We start from the raw sequence: 14465 nt of genomic DNA on the forward strand, positions 1-14465 counted from the left end.
GTTTGGTTACATCTCGACTAGAGAATGCCACCCATCAGGAGGCGAGTGGCAGGCAAGGCCAGAGTCATGTTGAGCAACACCCTGGCCGTTACCTTAACACAAAGGGCTTTCAGGGCTTGTAAAAGAGGTGTCCTCACCCATTCGGGAACCTAAAAGCCCCTAAAATGATACAATAGTGTCATCCAAATCTCTGACTCCTGAACTAACCAGCCGACTGAAAGGGCATATTAAACCCAAAATGCAGTGATGTGAGAATTTATCCCACTGACTGCAGATGACTGTTGCAGTTTCCTTTTGATACTAAAAGCTTTTAAACTATGACCAAGAAATCCAGACACGTAAACCCTCTTTTCTCTTATTGTGTCTGCCTGAAATATATATATATATATATATATATATATATATATATATATAAATATTTTTCATTCCACTGTCACCTGCTCTCATATATGGCTTGTATCCATTTGACAGCCATGAAAACAAGTTCAGTTCAGTGTCATGGGAGGTGCAACAGCACATCATAGTCCGTTACACACAAAATGAAACTCTTGTGAATCTGAAGATGCTATTTTGCCCTTCATGTGATCTGCAGGTCATATGTGAAGGGCGAAACTATCACAGTAGAAATCCCAGTTATTTCTTTGTCTTGTGGGATCTGCTTTGGGAGCATGGGACCCTTGGGACCAACTCATGCATGCTTCTTGCACCTCCTTCTCCACAGAGAATTTCACCAGACTCACCCCCTGGTGCAGTCTACAATGGAGCTGCCGCCAAATTGAGAGTCTAATTGAATTCATACACATTTCAGCGATTTCCGTTTCAAAAATTTCAGAGTACATATGATGGACTAGGGTGATACATGCAACCCTCTTTCCAGGTGTTCAGACTAAAAACGGACTAAATCGCTTGATAAGCCGGGAGAGGTTTTGACTCACCTGCTGACGTGGCATGTCCTATGACCTAGCAATTAATCAACACTTTCAAATGTCAGAATACCATTTATCAACATTCACTTTTAGCCTTTCCTCAAAACGACTTAATGATTGTAATTGCCTCGCAAATTTCTACCGGTGTGGTATTTCACTATGGGGTCAAATACTGGCTTTTTATGTACCAGTCCTTCACCCTCATTTTTTTTTTTTTTTTAAAAAAGGTAACCCCACCACAAGTCAAAATATGTGCTTGGTTAATGTTTTTCACCACCAAATTGAATGGCTGATATAAAAACTTACAGTGTGTTAAAGTCGAGTATGAGTTGTATTTTGAAGCCAGAGTGAGTTTGTTTAGATCTGGATTGCCTGGAAGCACCGGATAAAAGTAGGCCCATTTGAGTAATGATGCTATTGGAAGCAAATTTTCCTTCTACAAACCCAGCCATTCAAGTATATATATTCAAGAATACCCATGATGGGGCATAACTGCTCTAAATAATCCTGTATTGAGGCTTTAAATAGCAATGCTAGCCTAGATTTTGAGGTTTTACTAATGTTTGTTAGGGAACTATTTCTTCAAAAGTATTTACTGTAGGGAAAAGTTGATAAGGCATGATATTCTCATGTAGAGCCATTCGACACTTATACATGACTAGGGATTGCAGCTTCAGAAATAATGCTTCAGACTGGTCGGTTGTCACCGCAGATGGCCAAAGCAGCCAAATTCAATGTAGGGTTTTCTGAAGCATAAATATGGCCTTTAAACTACGTTCGGTATATCCTGGACACTTGGAGAGTGTTTTTTTTTTTCTTATTTTTTAATACAGGAGGAAAGCACGCCTGCCTTTCCATCTCCTTTCATTTAGACCCCTATTTCACCATGCTGCTGAAGCCGCATACAGATTGAAAAATGCCGTGAGGGGCCAGATGGATGAGGTTTGCGCCGAACAAGGCTTGATCTCCGATTCTGAGCTGTGCTGCGGGCTGATTGCACCCCATGCTATGTGAATGATGCCTCTCTGGGAGTGTCCCGGGAGGGTGTTTGAGTAAAGTGGAGGACATTGCCCCCTTCCCCCATGGCCCCTGGGACAGCTGACCGGGTCATAGCGTTGGCACGGTAAACAAACATGCAATGGCATGGTGTGAAGTGTCCCCCAGGCCATCAGTCCCGCTGGGCCCAGTAGCACAGCTGAAACATGCCCCCCCCACCACCACCACCACCCCCTTCGCCGTAGCTCCCTGCTGCCAATAGGGATGCGGGATCCAATTCAGTGTCACATGGAAGACAGACTGCGCTGGACTAGATAGGCTCCTCTCTGTAGCTGGGTCCTCTCGTATGTCGACACTCATACCCCCGGCCTGTAGCCGTGGAGGCACAGAGAGACCGAATTGGGAACTGTCAGTCGGATACAGGACGCAAGTGGTTGACAAAAAGTCCTCAGGATGCTCTCAGCCCTTTATCTTGGGTAATGGCAGGAAGGCACAGCATTCGAGAGCCTTTTTGTTGCGGCTCAGATCCGTTTGGGCAACTGTCGCGCTGCGTGTTGGCCAGATCCCATCTCATATCACTATCCTCCTTTTAATGCCTCTTTTTCTTCCTCCTGAGGAGTATCTCTTGTCAAGTCATATTAGGACACAGTATTAATTTTGGCCAAAGGGGATGTGGTATCTATACAAAGCTTTGGTGCCTTGAGCAGCGGGATATATACAGTACATACCAACTGATTACTGTTTCATATTTGGCCCAGCATGGCTGTCAGAAGATAGCAGTTTCACACCGTTTTCAAATATCATGCCTGTCATGAATGATCAGAGAGATTTGCATTTGCTGACAAACACCTCTGCTCATACCTTGACTGTGTGATACATTCACAGCTTCAAAGAATGACAGATTTGATTTAGTATTTGCCATTTGTGGTAAATGTGTTGGGAAATTCCTCAATAGTTCTGTATAATGTATTGAAGATATTTAACCGCAGAACAAGCATGTTTGATCAATGTGATTTTCCAAAATAGCTTAAGGTTTATTTCTCCTTTTGGGGTTTTTATAAATTTACAGTGTAATTAACTTAATAATTATGCAAAATGGAGCCACTGGAGATTTTACCTCATACCTCACACCATTTCATGTGAAAATGTACCTCCAGGAAGTCATTTATTAGAATTATTCTTAAAACTTGTTTTTGTGAAATTCAACATTAGCATCTTACTGTGTTCTGTTTATTTGCTAGGGGTTTCATTTGTCAACATATGTTATATTAGAAAAAAAAAAAAAAAAAACTCACAATTTGCATCACATTGATACAATATTATCATTTTAGAGACTGTCTTGAAGAAGTGACAAATCATCCCCATTCAGTCATACATGTTAAAATGAAAAAGAATGACTTATGCTCCTCAGTCAGAGCGTTGAATTTGAAATGTTTGAAGTGTTAATGAAGCAGTATGATTCCTAGTTTTGAAAAAGGGAACATCTCAAAATAGACAGTGCCTCTGAGTTTCCTCATGCAGACTATTTCATCATCAGGATATGAAGCTCACACTAGAGAGGACACCAACAGAGGTGTGAGCCAGTAGGAAGTCTTGGTAGATACCTGATGGAGTGGCTTTGAAAAAAAAAAAAAAAAAAAGCACAAAAAGCACTGATATTGCAACATTTCATTTCTTTCTCAGACGACAAACAGAAAAGATCTTTCATTATGTATGTGGGCGCTGTGTGACTAACTGGAGTTGTCCTTGTTTTGCAGTCTGTGCTGGGCGTGCAGTGTGAAGTTCAGAGGCAGCTCAAAGCCTTTGTGAAGCTGGAACGTTTTGGACAGATCTACAGAGCCAAAAGTGCCGGCTGCCCTCAGACGGAGAACAAGAAGATCTTCGCCTCCGGTGGCTCCATCTTCGGGAAGGGGGTGAAATTCGCCATTCGAGAAGGTCGCATCAGCACGGACATCATCAGCTTGGCCAACGAGGACGGGCGGCGCATGGCTGCCGTCCTCAACGACGCGTTCTACCTTGAAGACCTCCACTTCACCATCGCGGGGATGGACACCCACTACTTTGTGAAGCTGGGCTCAGTCGAGGGAGACCTCGCCCTGATCGGCATGACGGTGGGCCGGCGCACGCTAGAGACAGGCGTCAACGTGACCGTGTCCCAGGTCAACACTGTGCTCAATGGCAGGACTAGGCGCATTACTGACATCCAGCTCCAGCACGGCACGCTGTGTCTGAATACGCGTTACGGCAGCAGTGTGGACGAGGAGAAGGCCCGCGTGCTGGAGCTGGCCCGGCAGAGAGCCGTGGTCCAGGCTTGGGCCCGGGAGCGCCAGAGACTGAGAGACGGGGAGGAGGGCTCGCGAACCTGGACTGAAGGAGAGAAGCAGCAGCTCTTGGGCTCAGGGAAGGTGCAGGGCTACGACGGCTTCTACGTGGTGTCGGTCGACCAGTACCCCGAGCTGGCAGACAGTGTGAACAACATTCACTTCATGAGACAGAGCGAAATGGGCCGAAGGTGACATGAACACGACGCTCTGTGTGTGACAGACTCTGACGTAGGACATGGGACTTCTTGCCAAAGACAGTTGCGTACATGACCACTTTTTTTGTTCTTTGACTGTGCTCAACTTGGTTTTTAATATACTGTAAGAAAAAAAAAAAAAAACATGGTTGCAATCAGTTGCACTGTATTAATAGAAGAGTGCCCTTCTCCTTTTGAAGATTCTTTAACAGTCTTTGCCCTCCAAGTGCGGCTGCTAGAGGATGAAAATTTGCGATGTCTGTGACTTATTTTTGTGACTCCATTTCCTCGTCCCTGTTGGTGATTCTGTTCAAAGGAATCCAAGAGGAGTATTGGTAATGCATTATGTTCACTGGCTCACTCTGCTGCCAGACTAGCAGATTGTTATTCACAAGCTTGCTCCATTCTGCCTTTTCTGCGCCTCAGCCAAGGAGATTCCTTCTCTTTTAATCGCTTCTTTTTTATACTTGAAAACCTCATAGCCCCAGTCATCCATAAATAATGAGCGAATTTTCTGTTGGCAGTAGACTCCGTCATCAAAACCCCAGCTGAACTTGTCAAAGCACCTTCATTTGTGTGATGTCTTGTAATTTTTTAAGAGGAGGCTTGATACTCATCTGTGGTCTTAGCTCGGAAGGCTCCAGTGCACCGTGACTGTGCATGTCGATGGCCTTCTACACGAACTACTAATTAACAAAATTGCTTGATCAAGCTGAAATCGTATGGTAAAGCCAACAATGGGACATGAGGTCACTTTTTTTTTTTTTTTTTAATTTTGTGTGTATTTGTTCTTTTTGACTGGAATTTGTTCCGAAGAAGAAAAAGAAAACATAGCATAAATCGCTCTCTGCTCCTCTTTATTTGACTGTGGTCAAACAGCTCGGTTATGAGAATAGTGACGAGCCAACCCTGTAAGAAAATACTGTGGAATTAATGTCTGTATTAAACAACAAAAGGTATTTTATGGGAATGGTTTTGAATTACCTTTAGTTTTGTTTTTATAAATAGCTATATGAAATAACAGTATAACAAATGTGAATTTAAAAAAAAATGTGAACTATTGTCCCTTTTATCGTTAATTGTTGTACTTGAACAATACTTAAGGGTGTCTCAACACATGGAATAAACTATGAAAGGTGGTTTAGTTAAATCAATTATTGTGTTTTTCATTAGACCGAATACATTCGACTGATCTGCAGCAGTCTCAGTTACGTATGAATGGCAGTGTTTATTTTGTCGATGTCCATCTCTCAGTATTCCTCGCCACAATTTACAATCAAACGAAGCCTGGGATGAAAACATTTTTTAAAAGTGAGAATGCAAAGGTGGATAAAAAATAATAATAATAATAATAATAAAATAAAAAGAGAGCCATGTCATCACTGGAACATGCACCACATTAACATGTTGGCTGCTGAGATGGATGGGCTTTGAATTGTGTTGTGGGTGAACTGAGAAACATGAATTGCCTTTGGCCTCAGGGCTGCCCGGGGGTCAGCATCTAAAGTGCTCTCATCCTCCAGAGCGGGGCTCCACGTGGTCCCTCGGCCGACTGAAATGCATTAGACCTGCAGGTGTGCTCGTTCCAGTTTACAGACTAAAGGTCATACATACACGCCAACCTTGGAAATAACCCTCGTGGACATAATTACCGCTGGTACATTCAGATATTCCGGCTCCCATATGTCCGTGTCCTCCTTCGCGGAGACTTCAAAGGACAATTTACTTCAGCTCGTGTGAAAATGTCATTATCTGAAAAAAAATACAGCTCGAAAGGAGTCCTAACTATTTTGGAAATAGTGTCATTGATTTGACTCCTGGTACTTTTTAAAACTATGCCAAGCCACTGCACACTCTTGACTTTCTTATCAACATTTTTTCCCATCAGAACACATGAGCCTGTGTGTTAATGAGGTGGGGAGGGGGAGGGGGGGGCGAGGGAGGTTGAGGGGCGGGAGCATGATTGAGTGTCTCAATCTGTACAGAGGTTAATTAAGCATAACAGTACACAGTTATTTTTCTGCTGCTGGTTGATACAGTGACATTGTTTCCAAAAAATAAAAAATTAAAATTAAAAAAAAAAAAAAAAAAAACATATGGATGTTCAACATAATATGAATGAAGGATATTTGCATTGTGGAATATTGCACTGAGAACTGTTGCGTCATAAAACTGTATCTTTTCCTAAAGTTTTGGACTCATTCCGAGTTTTGGTTTGTTCTTCAACACTGTGTTTTTAGCGCTACTCTTTGACGATGTACATATGAAAACATTAAAAACGAGCTGTAAATAAAATGCAAATGTAGATACCTCTAGGAGCTACATCAGTGACCCTGTGTAGTCTTTAGGTAGAGAAAAAAAAAAAATAAAGGGAATATTTTGTGTTTACTTTTTATGTGTTTTGTCGAATATAGAAAAAAAAAAATCTGTAACATCTCACATCACACCCACATGAATTTGCCTCGGTGTTCTGCGAAAGCTGCAGCTGAGGCATGAATATTCAACTCATGCCTCCCAGATTCCAATATTACATCTGGTTGCACAGATATTACAATCAGCAGTACACTTAATTCCTTCAAGTATTGTTTGCGCACATCTCCTGTCTATTTCCTCCCTACAGTTCATTTCGTATGACTTTCCTGACATGTGATAATGCAATGATTGACCATGTGCCGTTATTAATTTACAGGATGCACTGGCCACCTGTTACACACATCGAACGCGCCGGCTCGCCAGCCCACGACGCTCGCGCTCTCCGTAAAGGCCTCTGCACCGTGAACGTATTTACCCGTCAAGCGATGAACGCGCCTCGAGCGACACTGCGCCAGACTTGAGTATTAATTGACCTGTCAAGAGTTGAGGACGAAATCTTTGACGTTCCAAAAGGCACCAGGAGACTGTGTTTTTAGACTTGATAACTTTGTTGAAACAAGCGGCGCTCAGGGGCTAATCCTGTTAGCACACGGGGTGGCGCGGGAGTTCGCTGCCAGTGTGAGGCGGCGGCATGGGAGCCTGCAACATTTACACTCACTGCAGGCCCGGGCCGAGGCGCGATGGCCTGTTTTCCTTCAGCAGACGGCACTCCTCTTGTCATCTGTGTGTTGTTTTTTTTTTTCCCACGTCGCATTAATTTGCTCTTGGGGAGCTCGCTGATCTCCGTGTGACTGACAAGCGTCATCGGAAGCGATCACGTCCCGCTGTTTGCTTTGGGTAAAGTTTGACTGCTCGAGCTTTTGCAAAGCAAATTTGAAATTGGTGGGTCTCATCTTTCCTCGAGACAGCCTGAGCCGCGAGCCCGACGCCCCGGGTTAAGAAGATTTCTTTGCAGGGAACAGAAAGTCCTGCTAGCAGACGTGCAGGACAGATTCTGCTGCAGGGAGGCAAAATGTCCTTTGGCCTTAAGAGGTCTGCTCTTCTGTTAGAGGCATAATAGCAGGTGTTGAATAACTTGCCACCTCTACTCTTTTTCCAGAGCAGAAATTGCCATAGTTTGAAAAAAAAAAAAAAAAATGCAATGCACTCTGGAGATAAAAGTGGTCATTTCAGTTTTATTACACTGACAATTATCTAAATAACTGATAACCAGTAATTACAGTTATATCCTGTCAGTGGGGCTAAGGCTGGGACATGATTTGATTCTAATTAATTTATTAAAATGTGTCATCTTTTCAATAGATGGCACATTTGACAAATGATTTTGGGTTGCACACCTTGACACGCAGTCCTGCTGTTTTATGATGACATGTTTGGCAGCGGATTTTATTTATAAACTGTCAGAATCAGGTATGACATTTTTTTTTTGTAGGGTTTTGTTTGGCCTCACACCTGGCATTACCATTCAGTTCAATGGAATGAACATTAATTTGATGATTGAACACGTTTTTCCTTGCAACACTGACATCGTGGTGCACTGTTACTGAAAAAAATATCAGTGTTATGATATTGTGGCCCAGTAAACGGAGCATTTAGCTGAGTATGAGCTTTATTATCAGCCGAGACTCACAGTGAACAGCAAACAGCCAGAGCCGGCCCGAGGCATCAGTGAGCTCAGCGCGTGCTTAAAGCCCCGGGGCCACTAGGGGGCCCCCACAGGCACTCGAAATGTCCCTTGAAATTTTTGATGATATGATGTATTCTAATGTTAATCATACAACAACACAGTTTTAATGTTAAAGCAGCTCTGTGTGACATGTTTGCCTTAAAACAGCAGCTTCCACATCATGTTAATGCTGCACTGTCATGTGATGAGCAGAGTGGTGCCTCTGTCATGGCCGCTCTGCGCCCTGAACGCCTCTTCCCGCTCTGTTTGCTGCAGCGGGTCGGGACACGACGTCAGGGGCGCTGCCAGGAATTTTGGCCCATGAAAAAAAAAAATTATTTACTCGATGATGGTTTAATAATTTTATATTAGTTTTTACCTTTTTTGGGGAGCCCCTGTCAGGCGAGGGCCCTTGGAATTGTCCTAACTTTTCCCCCATATACGGCACCCCTGCTTTACGGCACTATGTCGCCACGGCACCAGGAGCTACTGTGTCCAGCTAGCTCGCTAACTGTCCTCAGAACAGAAAACATGGCAGAGCCCAAGACGCCTGAAGAAAACGCTGAGGGAGAAAACAAGGAAGATAAAGAGAGAGAGAGAGAGAGAGAGAGAGAGAGAGACCGAGCAAGAAGCAGAACTGGAATAAATATTGGAGCGGCTGCTGCGGCCTGGTAGGTGATGGTGGGTGATGGTGGGTGATGGTGGATGATGGTAGGTGATGGTGGGTGATGGTGGGTGATGGTGGATGATGGTGGGTGATGGTAGGTGATGGTAGGTGATGGTGGGTGATGGTGGGTGATGGTGGGTGATGGTAGGTGATGGTGGGTGATGGTAGGTGATGGTAGGTGATGGTGGGTGATGGTGGGTGATGGTGGATGATGGTAGGTGATGGTGGGTGATGGTGGGTGATGGTGGATGATGGTGGGTGATGGTAGGTGATGGTAGGTGATGGTGGGTGATGGTAGGTGATGGTGGGTGATGGTGGATGATGGTGGGTGATGGTAGGTGATGGTGGGTGATGGTGGGTGATGGTAGGTGATGGTGGTGATGGTAGGTGATGGTGAGTGATGGTGGGTGATGGTGGGTGATGTGGGTGATGGTGGGTGATGGTGATGGTGGGTGATGATGGGTGATGGTAGGTGATGGTGGGTGATGGTAGGTGATGGTGGGTGATGGTGGGTGATGGTGGGTGATGGTGGTGATGGTAGGTGATGGTGGGTCTGGTGGGTGATGGTGGGTGATGGTGGGTGATGGTGGATGATGGTAGGTGATGTTGGGTGATGGTGGGTGATGGTAGGTGATGGTAGGTGATGGTGGGTGATGGTGGGTGATGGTGATGGTGGGTGATGATGGGTGATGGTAGGTGATGGTGGGTGATGGTAGGTGATGGTAGGTGATGGTGGGTGATGGTGGGTGATGGTAGGTGATGGGGGGTGATGGTGATGGTGGGTGATGGTATGTGATGGTAGGTGATGGTGGGTGATGGTGGGTGATGGTAGGTGATGGTAGGTGATGGTGGTGATGGTAGGTGATGGTGGGTGATGGTGGGTGATGGTAGGTGATGGTGATGGTGGGTGATGGTGGGTGATGGTAGGTGATGGTGATGGTGGGTGATGGTGGGTGGATGGTAGGTGATGGTGATGGTGGGTGATGGTAGGTGATGGTAGGTGATGGTGGGTGATGTAGGTGATGGTGGGTGATGGTAGGTGATGGTGATGGTGGGTGATGGTATGTGATGGTAGGTGATGGTGGTGATGGGGGGTGATGGAGGTGATGGTAGGTGATGGTGGGTGATGGTAGGTGGATGGTGATGGTGGGGTGATGGTGGTGTTGGGAGGTGATGGTGATGGTGGGTGATGGTGGGTGATGGTAGGTGATGGTGATGGTGGGTGATGGTAGGTGATGGTGATGGTGGATGATGGTGGGTGATGGTAGGTGATGGTGGGTGATGGTAGGGTGCTGCTGTCGCCTGGCTCGTTGCAGCAAATTTAGGTTTGTTTTGATCGTAAAGAAAAAAAGTAGCAAGTGGTCAACTTTGCCAACTCAGCAAACACTGAAGCCCAGCACGCTGCTGCTCTGAGCTGCTTTCTGTCTGGCTGAGTCGTCTGAGTTGTCGACTCGCTGGTTCTGGTCCATAAACCAAGTCGGTCCATTTCACCAGAGGACTTTAGCTGACAGGCTGTCCTCGGTGTGTTAGCGCCCCCTGCAGGTGTTAGCAGCCTGCTGGCTCTGCTTCAGCTTCAGCTAAGCTAAGCATGCTAACCTTACTGTTGTGAGTTGTGTGTGATGTTTATGTGAACTTTGACTCAAAATTCATGTCTGAGCACAGATTTTAAATTCAAAACATGAGTTTTAACACGATAAACAAGACAAAAACTTACTATGTTAATATTAGTTTGTAGTCAGCTCGTAGCTATATCAGACAGGAAAAGTCCAGGTTTTCCAGGTTTTTCCAGGTTTTTCCCAGCCTCTAGTTGCTGCTGTTCTCTAAATGTCCTGCTCTGTCCAGCTGTAGTTCTAAACCCACTGACTCGGCTCTTTGGTGCGTTTCCTGTCTGAGGTGTGGACGGCCCACCAGCTGCAGGGGGGACAGACGAGCTGGAAATACTTTATTAGTTATGTGTAGGTGGTTTAGCATGACAGTAATGTACACGTATGAATAAAAACACGACTCTAGACTTCTTCTCAGCTAAATATCAGCTCTGTGGTCATTTTTGATTCCATGTGATGAAATGTTTTGTCATCTGAGAGGATTCAGGGAAGGTTTGCAGACACAATCTGGCAGCCACATCTGAATATAGTTTTCAAAAATAATTATTCAGCTTTACATTTTATTCTTGAACTGTTACTGTTATCTTATTACAACTTTCTGTTTTATGTCATTATTTAGTTATTTATTTAATACTGTGTTTTTACATTTGCATATATATTTTTTTAATTATTCGAGAAGGAAACTTTAATGCAGGAGGAACTGTTCATTTGAATAATTTGATTTTAATAGTGAATTGTTGCTCTGCACTGTTGCACATTGCAAAGAAATGACAGTGGCTAACTTGTTGACAGTAAATGCATCATCTGCTAGTTTATTTTGTTCCTTTTCAATACACCACACTCAGTATGCCACTTACTGTATAACTTTGAATATTATGGTGCAAATTAACACCAGACTTGTGAGTTTGCTACCTTTTCAGAATAAAAGCCATAGAAGAGTAAAAACATGCTAGGTAGCAACCAACACAGGTACAACTAATAAAATTGATGATGGGTGTGTTAGATTTACAGTAGGAGTGTGAATGATAAAGCATCGACAGTAATCAATAGTATTGGCAGCACTGAGGGGCCCCCAAAATCAAATTCTACTTAGGGCCCCGTGAAGGCTGGGGCCGGCTCTGCAAATAATAAAGTCACATTTTCAAAACTAGATGTTCAGTGAGCTGCAGGGGGCGCCAGCGAGCTCGTGAAGAACTGCTCACAATTTAGCAGTAATACTCTTTCCTTTTTTTCCCTGGAGAACAAACGGTTTCGTAACACTAATGGGTCGCTCGCTGCGTGTCAGTGAAGTTCACAGCAACGACAGGGAAGTCAAGTAGCTGTTGAACACCCCATAAATACACTGATACACCTGTGCAAAGACTCTCATTGTGTTTTAGAGCAGCCAAACTCATATCTCTTAACCTCATGTCCTCCTGTCAGTCCCGTCCCACACAGATGCCCACCGTGACGCCCGCTCTGTGGCCGCTGTTTGAAACCTGCTGCTCTTTTAGCTGCTGCATGTTTGGATTACTTTTCAAATTCAAATGAATCAGACGTACCGCACAGATTTAAAAGAAAAAACCTTCCATAGAGGACCTAGCGTTTCGAAGAGGCGAGTGGTTTAATATCATGCAATTATTCTATTTTTCATCCTTTTCTGTTTTTTTCCCCGGCAACGAGGTCCTGCCGGATCTGGTCTTAGAGGTCAGTGGGGGTTTGACAACTACATCATTTATAGCACCCGCAGCAGCCCTTTCTGAGACTTGTCTTTTATTCTACATTCATTTAATACCCAGCTTTGGCTTCGAATTTGACCGCTCCCTTGCAGAGATTTATGTGAGAGGCGAGAAGAAAATCTCATTTTTTTTTTTTTTTTTTTTAGCATAATTCCAGCTAGGTCTGCAGGAGAAACTTTCTTTCTCTCACACTGGAAGCCATGCATGAACTGCCGCCCATAACCTGCGCTGGCTCTGATGTGGAGGGATATCTTCACATTGCTTTCACACTCCATCTGCTTCCTCTCACTGATAATTTGAACACTCTGTGCCCATGTGTTACATAAACACTGGCAAAGGTACTCGCCGTTAGAATGAGCGAAAGGTTGATTCCTGCCGAGGCCCCCGTCCATTCCTCCGCCGAGCTGTGTGTGTGTGCGTGTGTGTGTGTGTGTGTAGTCTGAAAATAACTGTTAAAATGAAACACCTGCTGTTTCTCTTTTCTTTTGTCACTCAATACCAGCTACTATTATTACATGACAGTCACCTGCATTCATTTCTCTGGAGATTGGAAATGCTGTTGACTATTCTGCAGTTGTGAAAGGAGTCTAAGCGGCTCAGATTGGGCGCACTTGGTAAAATTTTCTCAGCAGCTGTGAAACAACTACTTGGTTGTTTTTGCCATTTGCCAGATAACGCCACATGCTCGAAAGCATCTTAATCATTCAGCGCCATAATCCCCTCTCTACCAGTTATGCAAATGGAAGGCAAATCATAAAAGCTAATGGGGCAAGGCATGGTAAACCAACTGGCCACCGTTAAGAGAGGGTTGAGTATTCCTCAAGGGTTAGCTTCTCGTTTGGATGCTCACCCGATGACAAAACGCAGCGGCAACAGAAGCGCGCTGTAAAGTAAAGCACAGGCTTTGGAAATGAATCTGAGGTGATGGTTTCCAGAGCGTCATATTTTCACGGGTCACCCAAAGGCCACCGTTAGCTCCGTTAGGACTGACCCGCGAAGAGAAAATGGAAAACTCACGGTAGACTCATACATTAAGCAGCGCGGCGCGGCGGCCCTGCGACTGAGCGAGGTATTATTTTCCCAAAATGAGACTTGCTATGTCAGAGCCCCGCGAGAGAACCAATACTCAGTCATTACAGGGCAACACAACCTCGGGGTTTCGACCTCTCCGCTGCAAACACATGAAACTGGCTTAAGGCTGAACCCGTTGTGTCGTTTGCACTTTTGAAGTCATTTTCGGTGAGATACACATAGCCGACGCCGGTCAATAATCTTCGAAGTGGAGCCGCATCAAAGCCAGCCTCGCAAATCCCGCATTTTGAAGTATCTTACTGGAAGTGACCCCTCTCGCCAATGCGCACTGCGAGACTCGCAGAGGATCACAGCTTTGCTTCAGGAGGAGTGGAAGAATAGAGATTTTTAAGATATTTATTTAGATCTCTTTGAAAGCCTCGCCTTTTCACATAGAACAACACTGGCGAGGGGGGGAAACATTTATTTTGAGCTTGTGGTTTTCTTTATTTTCTCCTTGGTTCCCCCCAGCTTGTTCGATTGAGACATATGACAATCAAATATCCACGTTAAAGGTCCATACCAGTGATTTTGCATGTTCAGTGTGAAATCTACAAAATGCATATACGTTCTAATGTCGTTTTCCCCAAGCAAACAGTCATATTTTACAGCTCCAGTATCATTTTTCCTCCCTTTTATCCAGCCTTTGGTTTCAGTTCATTCCACAAGGGTATGAAAATGAACTGTCATAGATTTCATAGAAATAGTCTGTGGGGAAACGTTTGTTCTGTGGTTTATTAACCAAGAGGTCATTACAAGGTGGGTGTTTCAACCAAAAATTCCAATTTTTAAATCGAGGGTGTTTCATCATATGTATTATTATTATAATATATATTTCATGTTTTCAGTATAAAATGTATGTAAACTGTAGTGAATGGACCAAACCTTCAAAAATCACTGGTACGGTCCCTTACCTCTAACGTCCT

The 14465-nt window shown here is 44.3% G+C and overlaps 1 protein-coding gene across 1 annotated transcript in view; it reads left to right on the forward strand.

The window, feature by feature from the left end:
• The window catches only part of tenm4 (teneurin transmembrane protein 4), a 168525-nt gene extending 162183 nt beyond the window's left edge, over positions 1 to 6342 (forward strand). Inside the window, exon 30 of the mRNA XM_030066430.1 lies at positions 3680 to 6342. Coding sequence (XP_029922290.1) covers positions 3680 to 4438 — 759 coding nt within the window. The 3' untranslated portion in view covers positions 4439 to 6342. The remainder of the gene's footprint in view (positions 1 to 3679) is intronic.
• The last annotated feature ends 8123 nt before the right edge of the window (positions 6343 to 14465 follow it).

Source organism: Myripristis murdjan, chromosome 13, assembly GCF_902150065.1.
Source record: "Myripristis murdjan chromosome 13, fMyrMur1.1, whole genome shotgun sequence".
In the NCBI taxonomy this organism is placed as follows: Eukaryota; Metazoa; Chordata; class Actinopteri; order Holocentriformes; family Holocentridae; genus Myripristis; species Myripristis murdjan.